This window comes from Pipistrellus hanaki (genome assembly GCF_964339955.1).
Source record: "Pipistrellus hanaki genome assembly, chromosome: 16".
In the NCBI taxonomy this organism is placed as follows: domain Eukaryota; kingdom Metazoa; phylum Chordata; class Mammalia; order Chiroptera; family Vespertilionidae; genus Pipistrellus; species Pipistrellus hanaki.
The window spans coordinates 47,694,057-47,707,069 of NC_140518.1; the positions used below are offsets into that span (position 1 = coordinate 47,694,057).

The 13,013-nt window shown below is 53.8% G+C and overlaps 1 protein-coding gene across 2 annotated transcripts in view; it reads left to right on the top strand.

Moving 5' to 3' along the window:
• The window catches only part of DHRS7B (dehydrogenase/reductase 7B), a 63,507-nt gene that overhangs the window by 44,816 nt on the left and 5,678 nt on the right, over window positions 1–13,013 (top strand). The window contains exons 3-6 of one of the 2 annotated variants that reach the window (XM_084861583.1): window positions 2,165–2,274; window positions 5,416–5,632; window positions 6,235–6,327; window positions 12,172–12,324. In XM_084861583.1, coding sequence (XP_084717709.1) covers window positions 2,165–2,274; window positions 5,416–5,632; window positions 6,235–6,327; window positions 12,172–12,324 — 573 coding nt within the window. The remainder of the gene's footprint in view (window positions 1–2,164; window positions 2,275–5,415; window positions 5,633–6,234; window positions 6,328–12,171; window positions 12,325–13,013) is intronic. The other variant, XM_084861584.1, reaches the window with a different exon arrangement.

Consider the following 13,013-nt stretch of genomic DNA (forward strand, 5'->3'; position numbering starts at 1 on the left):
CATTACTATTCTCATGCGTTCCTCAGTGTTAGAAAGTGTGAGAAGGAGCTGCTTGCAGTCAACCCAGGTGGGCTTATGGGTCTGGAAACTGACTCCAGGAGGTCTACCATGCCTGAGATTTTTCAGAATAAACAGGACCGTGATGTTCCCAGTTCAGGAGATCAGCCATGGTAAAAGCTGGTAGTAAAAGGCCAATCCCCCCTCTTGTAGGGTCCCATCTTCTCCAAGCGCTTGGGGACCCTGAGTCTCCCAGAGAGGCATCTGGAAGGCTGGGGGTGGCCTGGGCCCCTGATCAGCTGAGTGCAACAGGCTCTGGAGAGTCCGGTTGGGGAGAGAGGGAGGGGGTGTGAATCTGAGCTTCCCTGACCGGCACACATGGAGGTGGTAACACTGGCAGGGCTTCCTGCAGAACAGGTGGCTTATTCTCTCTGAGGGCCTGCCTCTCTGCCCCTGCCCGTCTCTGCTCTCCTGCCACTGAAACCTTCCTCTGTCCCTGCGTGTGCACGCAGAGCCGGATCCAAGGTGGCTTGAGCTGAGCTGTTTCCAGCCGCTGATCAATGCAGGGGAGCTGGTTGGGACGACCTGGGTCTCCTGGTGTAACTGTAAGCATTCCTGATTGTAGGGACGTCCAGTGTGCCCTCTGTGGCCATCCTCCAAAGCTGGCCCGTCTGTTTCACACGTCTTTCTCCACTTCCAGGGGACTGACTCCCCCAGCCCCCAGGAACACCTTCCCTGGACTCTTTAGCACACAGTCTACGACAGTGGGTGTGGAGGAATGCACCCATGTTTGCAGTTAACCTGGGTAATCCCTCCCAGTTAATAGACACAGGACAGCACGGAAGCTTTCACTCCACACAGGCTCTCACACTCAGTTCACACACCAGCCAGTCCGAGCTTAGGCTTCCACCACGGAAAGTCCCTGAACTGAGGCAAGTAAATTGCCTAAGTGGTGATCAGCTCCTGCTTCTGTCCGGAAAGAGGCCTGCGCTCGGACTGGTCCCCCGGGGAAAACTCACTGGGCAGATGCCTGGTTCCAGAAAGGGTGAACGGACCCGACCATCAGCCCTTACCACCGGTGCCCTAAGTGGGCAGCGTGACGGTATTTCCCGGCCAGGGCACCAGGTGATGTTGCAGCCAGGCTGCCTGGCGGCACGGGAGAACGATCAGTGGGCACACAGCAGGGCCAGGAAGAGCCGTTTGTGCCAAACTGCAGGCGCACCAGCCTCAGAGCCTGAGTGATGAGATGGAGGAAGCCTTCCTTCGTCCCCTTAGCCTCTCTGTCCCCACACGGACCAGGCTTCCGGGCTTTTCGCGAGCTTTGCAGCCCCCGTGGGTTGGGATGGGGCAGTGAGGTTACACCTTGAGGCCTGGCCTGGCTGGTGACTGTGCTGACAACCCCCTCTGGGAGTCATATATGGTTTATGGTTTATGGCCTCTAAAATGGGCGTCCCCCGGGAAACAGGTTCTGCAAGGCAGGACAGGCCTCCCAGAGAAGAATGGAGCTAATTATCCACTAGCAAGGATGTGCGTCCTAATACTGGTTCCTGGCGCAGGTTCAGGTGGCCAGCCACCTTTGTCGCATCGGGCTGGACAGGCATCTCAGGCCGAGGGGATGCCAGCCTGGCGGACACACTTGCCAGGTGCTGTGCTCAGAACTTCATCCCGTCTGCAGCTCTGAGAAAGCTGTGAGCTCACTCCGTTCACAACGCAGGGAGCTCAGCAAGGTCGATCCGGCAGTGCACGCTACGTGCTGTGCGGGTCTAGGCCCTGGTATATGTGTGCCCGTTGCATTAAAAGGATTTGGGCAGCACTTGGGTTGGGCTAGAACATAGGCCTAGACCTGCACAGCACGTGCACTGCCGGGTCGACCTTGCTGAGCTCCCTGCGTTGTGAACGGGGTGAGCTCACAGCTTTCTCAGAGCTGCAGACGGGATGAAGTTCTGACACAGCACCTGGCCTCCCCTCGGCCTGAGATGCTGTCCAGCCCGATGCGAGCTCCCTGGGGCTCCTTCATCACTGGAAGGCTCCATGCCTGTGACTGGGGCTAGCACATGTATGTTCTGTGCATGTACAAACGGTACAGGTTATGGAACATGGGGTGAGCGGGAGCTGCACGGGGGAGGCAGGTGCGGAATCGCCTCAGACACGGGTTCTCTCCTTCCAGAGTGCGCCAAGGTCTTCCACGCCGCGGGCGCGAAGCTGGTGCTCTGCGGCCGGAACACAGAGGCCCTGGAGCAGCTTGCCAAGGAACTCGCCGCTTCGCGGGCCTCCGAGGTGAGCCCACGGTGCGTCTTCTGGGCAAAGGGTCAGTCCGTCCTCTGCTGAGACAGTGGCCCCTGGGCTACTGGACGTGCCCTGGGCAGGTGGCCACAGGCCACCACAGCAGCTGCTCCGCCGGCCGAGGCAGGGCTGCCGTGGCCGGGCCCCCCGCCGCCTGTTGGCACTGCTCCCTCCCCTTCACCCGCTGGCACCTGCCCGGCTCTTCTGTTGGCGGGGCGAGGGCAGGTTAGTGATGAGCTCTGAAATTTTAATTATGGAAAAATAGATATAACACAGTGTTTATCAGTTTACCCATTTGTTAGTGTACCACTCGGTGGCATTAAATGCACTCACAATGTATGTAATTGTCACCACACTATAGGTAATTATCAAAACCGTTGCATCATCCCTGACAAAATTTGTACCCATTAAACATGAATCCATTCTCACCCCCCCTCCCCAGCCGCTGGAAACCTCTGTCCTACTTTCTGTCTCTGAATCTGCCTGTTCTAGATACCTCATGTAAGTAGAAAAAGACAGTATTTGTCCTTTGTGCCGGCTACTTCACTAAGCATAATGTTTTAAGAGTTCATCCATATTGTAGCATGTATCACAGCTTCATGCTTTTACCTGCCTGTGTGGCTCGCGTTGTCCCACGCACCATAAGGTTGCCGTTTGCTTCCCAGTCAGGGCACATACCTGGGTTGCGGGCTCAGTCCCCGATAGAGGGGAGGCAGCCAATCAGTTTCATTCTCACATTGATGTTTCTCTCTCTCCCTTTCCCTTCCTCTCTCTCTAAAAATTAATTAAAATATTTTTTAAAATTTCATCACTTTTTATGGCCGAAAAGTATTCCATTGTATGTATACACCACATTTTTTTATCCATTTATTTGTTGATGGACACTATAGTTGTTTTTACTTTCTGGCTATTGTGAATGCTACTGTTTGAGTCCCTGCTTTCGATTTTGTTTTATTTATATATATATATATATATATATATATATATATATATATACACACACACACACACACACACACACACCAGGTGTACTGGTTAATAATGCCGATTTTTTTCAATAAATGAAGTTACACATATGTTGATATATATGCAATTTGATATGTATGCTGTTTTGTTGTATTGACAGCAAGCTTCAAAACTTCATATGTCAAATTTGCTGAAGATGTTAACATCCTAGATATTTTTATGCTTAAAAATGTCGAATTTTGTGCCAAAAAAAAGAGTGTTTGCAGGAAGTTTTAATTCATTACTTTATTTTGAAGAAAAAGTTATCGTATACTTCAGGAAGCTTGTGGTGAACAAGCTCCATCTCAAGATACTTGTGAATGATGGTTTATATGCTTTAAAAGTGATGATTTTGATGTGAAAGACAATGTCCAGGTCAACCAAAAAAGTTGGAAGACCAACAATGACAAGCATTATTGGATGAAGATGCATGTCAAACTCAAAAACAACTTGCAGAAAGATTAAACATTGCTCAGCAAACAATTTCCAATCGTTTACAAGCAATGGGAAATATTTTAAAGGAAGAAAAATGGGTGCCACATCAACCGAATAAAACACAAATGGAAAACCGAAGAAAAGTCATCAGCAAAATGTTGCTTCAACGGCACGAAAGAAAGTATTTTTTGCATCAAATTGTGACTGGCGGTGAAAAGTGGCTTTATTTTGAGAATCCCTAATGCACAAAACCATGGGTTGATCCAGGTCAACCATCAACATCGACTGCAAGGCCAGTTTGCTTCGGAAAGAGGACAATGCTATGCGTTTGGCGGGATCAGGAAGGTGTGGTGTATTATGAGCTTCTAAAACCAGGTGAAACCGTTAATACTGATCGCTCCTGACAACAAATAATCAATTTGAACCACACTTTGATCATGAAACGACCAGAATGTGACAGAAGTCACTGCAAAGTAATTTTGCTTCATGATGACGCACCATCACACACTCCAAAACCAGTTAAAGACACGTTAGGAGATCCTGCCTGGGAAGTCTTACCCCACCCGCCATATTCTGCTTTTGTCTCGAGAAGCTGGCGCTCAGCCAGGTCCTGTGGTCGTCCGTGCGGGAGGAGCGGGGAGAGGAGCGGGTCTTCCTGAGGGCAGCCTCAGAGCGGGGAGCCCCGAGGCCACCCAGCCGGCGGTGCTGGTCATCGTTTCTCATGACAAGAAGCCTGAGGGCGTAGCGGTGGTCAGAGGCTCTTTGTGCGGGTGAGCGCTCCCTCCAAAGCAGTAACAGAATGGCCATGCAGTGGAGGTGTGCCCGTGCGGCCGAGGCTGCTCCCCACAGCTGGAGGGGGAGCAGGCACGGAGGTGTGAGTGACGGAGCCGTCACCAGGCGGGTCTCGGCCCTCAATGGAGGCCCGTTGGTGGCGCACGCCTGTGCGTTCTGGCTGCCCCTCTGAACGCCGTCAGCTGCCGGGAGGGACAGACACTCAGCCGGGCTCCTGCGCTGGGCTGGTCAGCACGTCTCCTGTGGAGCCCCAGGATGTGGCTGTGCCGGAGCCCTTCTCCGAGGGACCGGAGCAGCAGTGTGCGTCGGTCCTGGAGCCCTCAGGAAAGGGGTCCCATTGAGGGAGCACAGGTGGCCCAAAGCCGGGGGCAGCGCGGGGCCATTCCAGAGGCGGCGGGAGGAGAGCTCCCGGCAGCCTGGCGGGCTCTCTGACGCCAGCCTGTGGTTCTGCCCTTCCCTTTCCTCGGGCCGCCTGGGACTTGCCCTGGCACGCGGGGTGCCAGCCTTTGGCCACCAGCTGAAAGCACGGCCCGGCCGCCGCCGGCAGCCTGCCTGTGGCAAACTGCTGTCTGCACCATGCCGTCCGGACCCCAAAGGGCCGGGGACTTCGGAGTCGGTCGCAGGAGCGGGTCGCCCGGACCACAGCCTGCAGGGGTGACAGCGGTCCTCGGCGGGCAGAGGAGGCACGGGAGCCGCCTAGCGGCCGGCAGCCACCGGGCGGACTCCGTCCTGGTCACCGGTGGTCCCCTGTCCCTGAGCTGCTCAGGTCTCTGTGGACTCCTCTCTCCTCCCTTTGCCGTCAGGGTCAGCTCGGGGCGGGCGCCGCGGCTGTGCTGACCAGAGGGCCACGTGCCCACGGCCTGTCGCTCTGAGGTGCGCTCCGTTTCTGTCCTGTGTGACCAGGTGCAGACACACACGCCTTCCACGGTGACCTTCGACCTGGCAGACCCCGGGGCCACCGCGGCGGCCGCCGCTGAGATTCTGCGGTGCTTCGGCCACGTGGACGTGCTCATCAACAACGCGGGGGTCAGCTACCGCGGCGCCATCCTGGACACGCCCGTGGACGTGGACAGGAGGGTCATGGAGACCAACTACTTCGGCCCCGTGGCCCTGACGAAAGGTGGCGTCTCGGGAGAAGGGCGCGTGGTCTGTGCTTCCCCTTCACCTGCTTCCTCGCTGGCCACGCGTGGCCGGCCGCCGCCTGTTTCCCTGGGCATGCGCCTGCTGCTTGCTTTCCAGGCTTAAACAGTATCTTCTTATTGATGTCCGAGAGGGGAGGGGGGGAGAGAGGGAATCATGGATCGGCAGCTTCCTGCCCACCCCCACTGAGGATCGAGCCCCGGCCCTGAGTGTGCCCTTGACTGGAATTGAACCCTGGACCCTTTGGTCCGCAGGCCACGCTTTATCCTCAAGGCAAACTGCCAGGCGGAGTTTTCAGACTGCTACCTGCATTTCCTTTATCTGCTTCCCGGTCCTGTGTCAGGGTGGTCTCCTCAGTGGCACTTTCTTTGTAGAGCATCAGCCCCTTTGGGGGGGTGCGCTGTGAGCCCTGCAGAGCGGAGGCTGGCTGGGCTCCGGGAGGCTCTCCCCGGAAAAGGAGGGCCTCTGCCCGAGGGGCCCCACTGTGGGGGCTTCACCACACCTCCTGGTGCAATGGCGGGTGGGACGGGCGGGCAGGGGTGCGACCAGAGGAAGCCCCTCCTGAAGCCTGACTCTCCGCAGCGCTCCTGCCCTCCATGGTCCGGCGGCAGCGGGGCCACGTGGTGGCCATCAGCAGCGTGCAGGGCAAGATCAGCGTGCCCTTCCGGTCCGCATGTGAGTATGGGAGTCCCCTCCGGGCTCTGCTCCCCTGAGGCTGGACCCTCCCGCCAGGACGGCTCCTGGGCGTCTCCATCTGCCACGTGGGCTGTCACCCCTGAGCTCCCGGAGGGCGCTGGCTCGCGAGCTGCTCAGCCGGCCAGCCTTCCCCACGGTCGTCAGTCCCACGACCCCCGGACCCTGTGGCCTCATGGCCGGCCGGTGTATGCCTCCAGATCTGCTCTCGCCCACCATGCGTCCCGCTGCGCATGCTGCTTCCTGGTCTGCGAGTGCTTCCCAGTGGCTGTAGCGACTCACTGAGCCATTCTCCTGGGCCTGCGTTTTCCCTCCGGTCTGACATCCAGCGCTGCACACAGGCCGGCCTGCAGGCTGTCTCGGGCACGCAGGCGGGCTGGGGAGAGGAGCTCCCCCAAGGGGAAGCAGGCAGGACCACGTGATTAAAACCCCAAACCAACTCCCAGGTCACACTCCGCTCCAGGAGGGAGGGCCCGTGCAGGGATTGAGATACCATTTCATTAATCTGTCTGCCATCAGGTAGCACCAGCAAACAAACTGAATCTGGGTTTTTAATTTTCTTTAAAAAAAATGTATTTATTGATTTCAGAAAGGAAGGGAGAGGAAGAGAGAAAGAAACATCGATGATGAGAATCATTGATTGGCTGCCTCCTGCACGCCCTGCACTGGGAATGGAGCCCCCAACCCCCGCATGTGCCCTGACTGGGAATCGAACCTGGGACCCTTCAGTCTGCTCTATTCACTGAGCCAAACTGGCTCGGGCAGTCTAGTTTTCTTAAAAGATTTCAGAGGAATTTCTGTCCTAGTAACTCCTTTGCTCCACCCTCTGGAAGTAAATACTTATCACAGACCCCTCTGCTCTCACCACCTCCCCTCCCTGCTGGGCTGCGCCCGCCCCCCCCTCCCCCCCTCCCGGGAGCCCAGGAGCGTGGCTGGGCGGAGGCTCACTGCCCTGCACCCAGGGAAAGGAGGGCCAAACCACTTGCCTGAGGACATACAACTAGGCTTGGTTCTACAATAGTTGTATGTCCTCAGGCAAGTGGTTTGGCCCTCCTTTCCCTTCTTGTAAAACGGGACTTAGAGCTGGGGGTGCCGCAGGGCTGTTGAGACTTGGAGGGGAAGCCCCTGTGAGCTGCAGAGCCCGGCCCCACTGCCGCTGGGTGGTGGCTGGTGCAGGGCCAGTGGCTTCCCGCAGCCATCCGAGGCACCTGAGGCCGTGAGGATGCCGCAAGCGCAGCCAGTAAAGCACACGATAAGCTCTTAGTCATAAAGGAGTTCATGTTCCTGGTGCAGAGTTATTGCCAGACTTTACTCCGATGTCGTCTGAGTTTTGTTCTCCATTTGGCATAGGGGCTGGTCTGGGCACTGTCATGACCAGCCTGAATGTGGGGGCCGGCCCGGCAGTGAGCCCTGATGAGCAGCAGTCCCCCCTGAGCTGCGGTTGTGGGGACGAGGTGAGAGGAGCCACCGAGTGCAGAGCAGTGCCTGGCGGGCAGCAGGCTGGACGGCCTCCCTGTGGTGGTGAGGCGGCGGCCTGGCTGAAGACCCCTTGCCAGTGCAGCCTTCTCTCGGCCCCAGAGGACCACTCTCCTCAGTCCCGGGCCTGGGCAGTGCTCTCCACACTGCCCACCGGCTACTCAGGCACCCAGCAGCCTGGCCTGCCCCCCAGCAGCTGGCCTGCCCCCCAGCAGCCTGGCCTGCCCCCCAGCAGCTGGCCTGCCCCCCAGCAGCTGGCCCCAGGCCGGTGAAGGTCCGTTCCTCATGGGGCTGGTTTACTGGCCGGCGGACCCCCTTTCCCAGGGCTAACGCACGGGGAAGTCTGAGTTGGAGGAGCTGGTTTTCAGTGGAGATGCGTGCCTCCCCACACTGTCCTGTAGGCCTGTCCCGGGAGGGTCTGTCCTCGGCTGTGAGCGGCAGAGGTGGAGCCAGCTGGGTAGTCTTCCGGCGAACGCACTGCGCCGAAGCTCACCGGACAAGACACGCGGGAGAGCCAGCTGCGGCGTTCAGGAGCCATGCCATGTGCTCTCTGCGAGCCAGCCCCCTGACAAACCGGGGCAGCCTGTGCTGGTGCCTCACCGGCCACGTGGGCACTGGGCAGGTGTGCTGTCACAGGTGCAAAAAGCTACTTGCAGGATAACATGAATAGTATGAGCTCATTCTGTAAAAAATGACTTACCTGCAAAGTCACATATGTGTACATAGGACATAAAAAATAAGGCACCTGTTCGCATCCGCTACTTGCGGAGAGTGAAATTGGAAGGCATGACTTTAACTCCTCGACTTTATATCCCCTGTCCTATTTGAATATTGTACCCATTAGGCATGAAGTGAGAATTTTTTAGTTTGTTTGGGGGTTTTTCTTCTTTTTCTTCTTCTTTTAAATCTTTATTGCTCAGATTATTACAATTGTTCCTCTTTTCCCCCCATAGCTCCCTCCACCCGGTTCCCACCCCACCCTCTGCCCTTCCCCCCCTCCCCCCCTGCCACTGTCCTCATACATAGGTGTAGATTTTTGTCCAGTCTCCTCCCGCACCCCCCACACCCCTTTCCCCCAAGAATTGTCAGTCCACTCCTTTTCTATGCCCCTGATTCTATTCTATTCACTGGTTTATTCTATTCATCAGATTTTTAATTCACTTGATTTTTAGATTTACTTGTTGGTAGATATGTATTTGTTGTTCATAATTTTTATCTTTATCTTTTTCTTCTTCTTCCTCTTCTTAAAGAATACCTTTCAGCATTTCATATAATACTGGTTTGGTGGTGATGAACTCCTTTAGCTTTTTCTTGTCTGAGAAGCTCTTTATCTGACCTTCAATTCTGAACGATAACTTTGCTGGATACAGTAATCTTGGTTGTAGGTTCTTGCTGTTCATCACTTTGAATATTTCTTGCCACTCCCTTCTGGCCTGCATAGTTTCTGTTAAGAAATCAGCTGACAATCGTATGGATGCTCCCTTGTAGGTTACTAACTGTTTTTCTCTTGCTGCTTTTAATATTCTCTCTTTGTCTTTTGCTTTTGGCATTTTAAGTATTATGTGTCTTGGTGTGGTCCTCTTTGGATTCCTTTTGTTTGGGGTTCTGTGTGCTTCCTGGATTTGTAAGTCTATTTCTTTCACCAGGTGGGGGAAGTTTTTGGTCATTATTTCTTTAAATAGGTTTTCAATATTTTGCTCTCTCTCTTCTTCTGGGACCCCCATAATTCTGATGTTGGTACACTTGAAGTTGTCCCAGAGGCTCCTTACACTATCTTCATATTTTTGGATTCTTTTTTCTTTTTTTTTTTTTGGTTGAGTGTTTTTTGCTTCTTTGTATTTCAAATCTTGGACTTGATTCTTGCTATCTTCTAGTCCCATGGTCGGCAAACTGTGGCTCATGAGCCACATGTGATTCTTTGGCCCCTTGAATGTTGCTCTTTCACAAAATACCATGGCCTGGGTGAGTCTATTTTGAAGAAGTAGCATTAGAAGAAGTTTAAGTTTAAAAAACTTGGCTTTCAAAAGAAATTTCAATCATTGTACTGTTGATATTTGGCTCTGTTGACTAATGAGTTTGGCAACCACTGCTCTAGTTTGCTGTTGGATCTCTATATTATTCTTTATTTCAGTCAGTGTATGCTTAATTTCTAGTTGGTACTTTTTCATATCCTTGGGGGTCTCACTAAATTTTTTGGCCTTTTCTAGGAAATTCTTGAAAAATCTTATAACCGTGGTTTTGAACTCTTTATCCAGTAGTTTGCTTTCCTCCATTTCTTTCATTTGTGATTTCTTTGTCTCCACATTTTTGCGCTTTCCTGAGTTGGTAGGGTAGCTTTGTGTGCTAGGTGTCCTATAAGGCCCAGTGGCTCAGCCTCCCCAGTTACCTGAGGTGGACATTCTTGGTGCACCCCTTTGTGGACTGTGTACACAGTCTTGTAGTTAAGCCTTGATTGTTGTTGGTATCACTGGGAGGAACTGACCTCCAGGCCAATTGGCTGTGAGGATCAGTGTGTCTACAATGGGAGAACTTCTGTGTTGGAGACACCCTTATGAGGCAAGACTTGCTTCAGTGGGGCCTTGGTGCTCACTGAGTCTGCCCCCTGCGTGTGTCCCTTATGGGTCTGAGGAGTTGTAATCTGTATGGTCCCACTCTGACCACTGGGTACACTGGCTCTTGGATCTCCAAGGAGGTGCTCATTTAGCCTCTGCCTGAGGCCACCCAGCAGGAGCTACAGAGATATCTGCAGATTCCTCTTCTTTGTTTGGGTTTTGGAGGTGCCCAGATGAGGCCCAGCTGTGAAGCAATGCAAGCTGCTGCGGGGCCTTGGGCCTGCTTTTGGATGGGCCTTCTTCTCACTGACTCAGCTGCAGTTTTTTTTTTTTTTTTTTAATTTTTTTTTTATTAAATTATTATCTGTGTACATATTTTAACATTGCCCCCCCCCATACATACCCTCCCTCCCCAGAGTTTTGTGTCCATTGGTTGTACTTATATGCATGTATACAAGTCCTTTGGTTGGTCTCTTATCTCCCCCAGATCTCCCTACTCTCCCCGCTGTAATTTTACAGTCTACTTTTTGCTTTACTGTCTCTATATCTATCTTTTGGTTTGTCAGTTTATAATGTTTTTTAATATCCATAAATGAGTGAGGCCATGTGGTATCAGCTGCAGTTTGTTAGGTAAGTTTAGATTGCAAAGGGCCCGGCCATTCATATGAAAAAGCCTCTGCACACAGATTGGATGGGGCGGAGTCTTAGGGCAGAGCAAACAGCAATGGTTTCCTGTCAGCCCTGCTCTAAGAGGCCCCCAGGTCTCAGTGACCTGCAGTAATCACTGCAAGCACCTCTGAGAGAAAGCCGCCCTTGAGTTCCACCCGATGCCAGACAGTCCAGTTTCTCCCCATATGAGTCTAGGTCCCCAGAGTCTCGCCCGGAACTGGAGTTCAGAGCAGTCAGGAGTTTGTGTCCCCCTCCCAATTGAAAAAGCCAGCCGCGTACTCAGTTGGCAGCACTTCTCTGTGCACGCCTCCATACCTCTGCCTTTTCTTCCGCAGCTCCTCTGAGTCTCAGTGTGCTTTTCTCTTCCCTTCTACTTGTAGAATTTCCACGCAGCCAGCCTTCCTGTGTTTCTGGATGATGTCCATTTTGTCTTTTAGTTGTAGTTTTGAAGTGGTTTTGCAAAAGCAGCAATTTCGGGTGTTTACCTGTGCTGCCATCTTGGTTTCTCTGGGGTTTTTCCTTTTAAAGTAGAATAATTTCTGACTTAGAAAAGTTGCAGAAACAGAAGAGCCCCCATTGTGCCCTCCACACAGATCCCCAGTTGTTAACAGTTACATGTTGTTTCATGTTCTCTGCGTGTGCACATGTATGTGTATATCAAGTTTATACTTTTTCTTTCCTGAACCATTTGGAGAGTGTCGGAGACATGCCGCTCCTTTCCTCTGAAATACCAGGTACAGATCCTAGTGATGAGGATGCCATGTGCTTCTCTGAGGAGATGGGTGTTGCTGGGATGCTGTAATTGTCTAGGTTAGGGGTGTCGAACTCAATCAGAGAAGGGGCCAAAATCTAAAATCCAGCCTAAATCGCGGGCCGAATGGTTTACTGAACAGTCATAAACTGACAATGTCATAAACTGACAGCGGAGTGCAGTGATGACAGCGCGGTGCGGGCCACATTGCAAGGCCTGGCGGGCTGGATTTGGCCCGCGGGCCTTGTGTTTGACACATGTGGTCTAGGTATAAATTATAGGGCCAGTTTCCTACATAAGAGAGCGTGAACATGTGGTCTCAGCCCAGGCCATGCCCCACCCCACCTCACACCCTGCCTTTGGCCACCCCCTCTGCAGATGCAGCCTCCAAACATGCAACCCAGGCCTTCTGTGACTGTCTGCGCGCAGAGCTGGAGCAGCACGGGGTCGCAGTGACCCTGCTCAGCCCCGGCTACATCCGCACCAACCTCTCCCTCAACGCCATTGCCGCCGACGGCTCCCGATACGGAGGTGAGGCTCCAGTTCCTCCTCTTACAAACAGCTCTTCTCTGTGATTGTCTGCGCCCTCATCCTAACATATAAAAACACTGGGTCCGTCACCCTGCCACGGCCGGAGGCTTGGCCAGCTGCACGTGCAGCGCGAGCCAGATGAACTGCTGACCTCTGGGGGGGGGGGGTTAAGGGAAAGAGAGAGTGAGGGGGGTGGGTGCGCGGGGTGATCAGCAGTAGCAGCGGCTGCTGGCAAGGCCGGGAGAGAGAAGCAGTCAGACATCCCCCGAGGTCTCAGATTGGAGAGGGTGCAGGCTGGCTGAGGGACACTTTGTGCACCAGGCCTCTAGTTTGAATATAATTTTTCATTTTAAAAACGAAAACACACTGGTGTTGGTCATATGCACCACCTACCAGGCCATCTTTTACCCCAAACGGCCCCCTGCAGCCATCGGGGGGACTTGCCGGCTGGAGGGAAGCCCCTGAGCTGAGAGGCTGCTGTGTTCCAGTGATCCCATCTCAGTCATTGATGTGAATCTAAGGTGAACACACCTCAAGAGGTTCCCTGCCCACAAAGCTTGAGAAGTGACTGATTTAGGGCACTCAGAGCAGTGAGCTTCTGGGCTGAGGGGGGCGCATCCCTCAGAACCTCCCTCTGGCTTCAGCCGCAGAGGCTGAGCTGACCTGTCCCCTGCAGTGGCCCAGCTGCG